Source organism: Varanus komodoensis, unplaced genomic scaffold (assembly GCF_004798865.1).
Source record: "Varanus komodoensis strain SLA01 unplaced genomic scaffold, ASM479886v1 scaffold15, whole genome shotgun sequence".
Taxonomy (NCBI): domain Eukaryota; kingdom Metazoa; phylum Chordata; class Lepidosauria; order Squamata; family Varanidae; genus Varanus; species Varanus komodoensis.
The window spans coordinates 7,781,780-7,787,201 of NW_025335440.1; the positions used below are offsets into that span (position 1 = coordinate 7,781,780).

General features: G+C 50.0%; 1 protein-coding gene across 1 annotated transcript; it reads right to left on the bottom strand.

The window, feature by feature from the left end:
* Window positions 1-435: 435 nt before the first annotated feature.
* LOC123020989 lies at window positions 436-4,172 on the bottom strand. The gene is made up of 2 exons (XM_044425332.1): window positions 4,134-4,172; window positions 436-1,905 (listed from the first exon to the last, which is right to left on the bottom strand). The coding sequence occupies exon 2, from the start codon at window positions 1,876-1,878 to the stop codon at window positions 562-564; it is 1,317 nt and encodes a 438-aa protein (XP_044281267.1). The 5' UTR covers window positions 1,879-1,905; window positions 4,134-4,172; the 3' UTR covers window positions 436-561.
* Between the last annotated feature and the right edge of the window lie 1,250 nt (window positions 4,173-5,422).

Genomic DNA, 5,422 nt, shown 5'->3' on the forward strand with positions numbered 1-5,422 from the left:
CAGCAGTTGCTACATGCACGAGGCTACCCAGTGTTCTCTGTTAGCCGGCCAGAGGCCTTCGAAGCCATTTACAGATCTGCGTTTGGTCCGGTGAGGACCTCCGTGGCTTGATTTCACGAATGGCGCAAGTTCACGGTGCCCGGGACAGCCCCCTCTGCAGAGCCCCCTGCAGACGGTGGAAGCTGTATTCAGAGGAAAGGAAGCGGCCTCAGACCTGCAGTCCCAGGCCCTGTGGGCGCAGCCATTTCTCCAGCTCCTCTGGAGGCAGAACAGGGGTCCTGGAGGTGCGGAAGGGAAGCGGGCTGGGAGGTGGAGCCGAAGGACTCACCACTTTCCCAGCCTCAATCCCCCCAACAATCAATGCTTTCACTGGAGTAAGTCTTCCCTATTTGTGGAGAACCTGTAAATGGAGAGAGAGATGGAGGGAGGTGTGGGGAGAGAGAGAGAGAGAGAGAGAGAGAGAGAACACACAACTACACAGTTTCCGCTTTGAGCCTGTTTTCGATCATTGGGAGTAGACGGAACCAGAAATGAATGGAAACCGTTCATCGCCCTTCCTGTCTAAGGTACACAGTACTCCCACTTGCTACCGGAATTGTCAACGTAACACCACGTGTATGAGTACCCGCGCTGATCACAGCGGTGCAGTGGTGAGCAGCAGTATTCCCAGTTGTCTTTGTAGTCTGTGTAGCACCAGTAGTAGCTTTCGTCATAAAGGCCGCAGGGGTGATCCGCACGGCAGGGCTCCCCGTTGATCGCGACGGCCGAGTACTGTGGCGAGCAAGTCACGGTTCGGTCTCCCGCCCAGCACTGGTACTTCTCCGCGGTTCTGTCGTAGGCGCACTTGCCGCCGCAGCAGTAGTCCCAGTCCGAAGAGTACGAGGTCGAGCACCACATGTATTTTGTCCCGCTGTGATAGTCACAGTTTTGCCAGACACACCCCCACCCCTTGGCCGAGACGGGGGAGCCAACCTCGCCCTTCTGGTCCTCCAGTGTGCACACTTTGGGCAGAAATGGTTCTGTTGCCCTCCGGACTCTGGAAATTCCCCGAACAGAGGAGAGAACGCAGGCCAAGTTCTCCTTGGGAGGGAAATTTGTCGCAAAGCGATCCCAGTCATGTAGGTTTTTAAAGCCGAAAGAGAAATCAACATTGGTCAGCCGAAGAGAAGTTTGGTTGACATCCATGCTTGTTGTTGCCACTTGTGTGTTTTGATCCAGCGTGTTCCTTTGCGATTCAGAAAGCATCAGAAGGTAATTGTTTTCAATCAGATCTCTAAAGCCTTTAAACAAGGCATGGTAGATCACATTTAAAACATCTCTGCCTTTTTGGTTGTCTGCATTACAGTCATCAGCAAATATTTGTACGGGTTTATTGTACAGTCCTTCGAGGAAACCTTCCAATTCACTCACTTTTAAAATACGCATCAGTGATTCCTCCCTATTTTCTGCCAGAAATGCAAAGGAGAATTTGAGATTCTGGTTTGCGTTGTCACAGCAAACGGCGGTCCAGATGTGGCTGGGAACAGACACCCTCTTATATTCTCTGATGCGGTCACGTTCAGTATCATAAACAGGGTCGGGGATTCTCTCTGCGGGGTCAGGAACAGTGCCAGTCACCAGGTAGGGGGTCCCTGGGCAGGAAATGGTCAGCTGGTCCTTCAGGGCGACCTCCAGTCTGGACCATCGGACCCGGTTGAAGCAGGGATCCATGGGCACAGCGTTGGTCAGCGTGAAGGTGGCATTGCGACTCGCGTCACACTGGAACAAGTTGGGGTTCAGGTGTCCGCGGTCGAAAGTTGTGCTTTCATAATCGATGGAGATGGCCTGGTTTTGTTTCAGTTGATCTCTTGACAGATTGGATGCAGCCTCGGTGAGCATATTTGGCGATGCAGTTGGAACAGTGAGCTGTTTGAAGGAAGGACCCATGAGCGATCAATACCAACCAATAGCACACGCAGTCTGGTTTGGATGCTTATCATGAAACATCTCCTTCTCCACTTTCTCCACACAATGCATTGTTTTAAACACCTCTCTCCCTGTCTCCCCTCCTGCATCGTTTTTCTACGCTGCGCAGTTTTAGTGCTCATAGCCATTCCATCCCCTTCATCATGTTTGTCGGTCCTCTCTGTACTTTTTCCATCTCAGTTATGTCCCTTTTCAGGTAAGGTGACCATAATTATATTCAGTATTCTAAGTGCAGTCAAACCAAAGATTTGTATGAGGGGAATGTGAGCTTGGTAGTTCTATGTTCTTTTCTGTTCCTAATTATTCCGTACCCGGAGTTGGGATTTTCATCCCTGCTGCGCACTGGGCTGACATTTTCAATGAGCTGCCCACTTCCTGCCGCCCCAAGATCCCTTTCCCACTCAGTCACTGCTTGGCTCAGATCCCATCAGCATATTCCTGAACCTGGGATTTTTGCCCGCAAATGTGCCGCATCGCACCTGCCCATCCTGAGCTGCAAATGGATCGCTGTGACTCGTGAGTAGCACATGGACACGTTATCGATGCAAATAGCATCTTTGTATATTTGGCTCCTGGTAATGTCTGGCTGTGGGAGCTGGACCGTAAGGAAGCTGAGCACTGAAGAACTGATACTTTTGAACTGTGGTGCTGGAGGAGATTCCTAAGAGTCCCTTGGACTGCAAGGAGATCAGATCATTCGGTCCTAGAGGAGATCAACCCCGGCTGCTCTTTAGAAGGTCAGCTACTAAAGCTGATGCTCAAATACTTTGGCCACCTAATGAGAAGGAAGGACTCCCTGGAGAAGACCCTGACGCTGGGAACAATTGACGGCAAAAGGAGAAGGGGACAGCCGGTGCTTTTTTTGTTAAAAAAAAAAAAAGTGCCAGAATTCACATCTTGGGGTCACACTTTTACACTAAAAAAGATTTTCAATTCACCAACTTTTTTTTGAAATAAAGAACTTATTTACCTTTTGCATGTAGCCAGTCACTCTACACACACATAAACATAATGGTTGCCGCCGGCAGTGAGCACTCAGCGCGCGACCACACGACCGATCCCAAGCCGAGCAGCGTCCCAAGCCAAGCAGTGCTCTCACAATTGGCGCCGACACACAAGCATCCCGCAGGCACGATGTTAATGATTTTTGCCACCGACCTGCTACACCTGACAGGGCGATTCACAATCCCTTGGAAAAATCCGTCAAAAAAAGGTGCCGGAACGCCGTTCTGGTGCGTTCTATGACAAAAAAAGCCCTGGGGATGGCAGAGGTTGAGGTGGCTGGGTGAAGTCCCTGTAGAGGTGGGTGTGGGGTTGGGTGTACTCTGGGGGATGGTGGAGGACAGGAGAGCCTGGAGAAATGTTGCCCATGGGGTCACGAAGAGTCTGGCATGACTTTGCCACTGAACAACATCATCAACAACAGCATTTAACTCCTGCTATTTTTTTAAATTTACATATCAATATGCATTAGTATATAATTTCAAGTACTATGTCCAGTTGTGGGTGCCGCACTTCAAGAAAGATTCAGACACCCTGGAAAATGTTCAGAGCAGGGCAACGGGGATGATTCAGGGACTGGAAACGAAGCCCTGTGAGGAGAGATGGAAAGAACTTGACGGAAAGAGCCTTGAGTAGAGAAAATGGAAGAAGATATGATAGCACTTCCCACATATTGAGAAGTTGTCACTCAGAAGAGGGGTAGGATCTCTTCTCAATCGTCCCAGATTGCAGGGCATGAAATAATAGTCTTAAGTGGCGAGAAGCCGGATCCCAGCCGAATATCAGGAAGAACTTCCTGTCTGTGAGAGCAGTAGAACCATGGAACCCATGACCCAGGGAGGTGGTGGGCTCTTCCACACCGGAGGCATGGAAGATGCAGCTGGACAACCATCTGAGGGAGATGATATGACTTGGAGTCCCACAATGAGCAGAGAGTGCCCCTCGAGGCCCCTTCCAACTCTACTCTTCTATGATTCTTCATGATCTACTGCAAAAGTTTTGGATGTCCAAATCTGGCTGTGTAGCAGCTTTGCTTGGCAGCAGAAGCATGGAAGGAACCTTCACTTCCATGATCCCACAGCCCTGCAGAAGCCTCCAAGTTCATCTTAAGTGCATCAGGGAGAAAGTTTTGGAATTATTCTCTTGGATCACCTCAGGGTACTCACCTGGGGCTCTATGAACCATTGATTTCTTCTCCTGGGCTGACTTGGACAGGTGCCGGTAAACAAGGTATAGGCTGACCAGTACGCGATTCTGAGACCTGTATCGTACAGTGTGGCATAATGGTACACGTTATTGTATCTCTGGCAAATATTTCGCATACTGTTGCCCGCAAACCAATGTGGGGCAGTGTTCTTGTAGAAGGACCGTTTGCAGTTGTTGAAGGTCCCCACTTCAGCCAGGGCCGGCCATGCCAACAAGACGGAGACGCCCAAGAGCAAGAGGGGCCCCATGGCTTTGGAAGGAAGCCTGCCTCTGGGGATCCCTGCCCCTTTTTAACAGACTGCCTTATCTCTAAAGCCAACTTTGGGCTTCTTGCCAAGAGTGATCAAAGTGAAACAAGCCCTCCAATAATGCCAGTAAAACAAGTTTATGGGTGAGTGATCCTTATGAGATAAACCTCCAATGGCAAAAAACTGGAATTGTTACTCCATAAATACCACTAAATATTGGAGCTGAGCTTCAATGGCAATATGCACGAGGCACCACCCAAAAGAGGGGTTGCAATATATCCCCGATAATCGCAGAGGTTTTAGGAGCCAGTGACTTCAGCCTGATTCAGAACTCAGAAATACAACGTTGTCCCTCCCGTGGACACATGGGGAATCATACATGGAAGCAAAAAGAGCTGTCATGCTTGTGGCTGTGTGCTTTTGTGCCAATGGATTTTGAAAAATTTCTCCGCATCAGTGGAAATCGCAATGCATTGCAATGAATACTTTCAAAGTTTGTTTTCAGTTCTTGGGGAGTAGTCCTAGGGATTGTACCCGTGATGCCATTCAGTCCCCAAATGTACTGTCTTATGAGCTCTAGTGCAGAGCAGCACCGGGGGCGGAGGCATTCTCTACCCCCTGCAAACGCAGCCCTTTTGGCAATCCTGGTGGGCCACTTTGAAGGAGAAAGGGAGGGGAGGGGAGGGGAGGGGAGGGGAGGGGAGGGCCACCTGGATCTGTCATATGCCAGTGTCCTCGGCCCCCTGCCTTCTCCGCCCCCTCGCCTACTCGCCATGGCCTGTTTCCTGACCACAGAGATGCTGTTGGCACAGTTCTTTTCATGCCAGTGGTGAGCTGGGGAGTTGGATCGGAGGGCAGAAGCCTGGAGCTAAGCTCTCAGCTCTGTTTCTAACCTCAGATCTGGAAATGTGACTATCAGCTATAGAGAAAAAATGGCCACAGTCAATAAATAAAAACTCTTCTCTAACCAAACATGTCTAACACAAGTGTCCCGAACATCA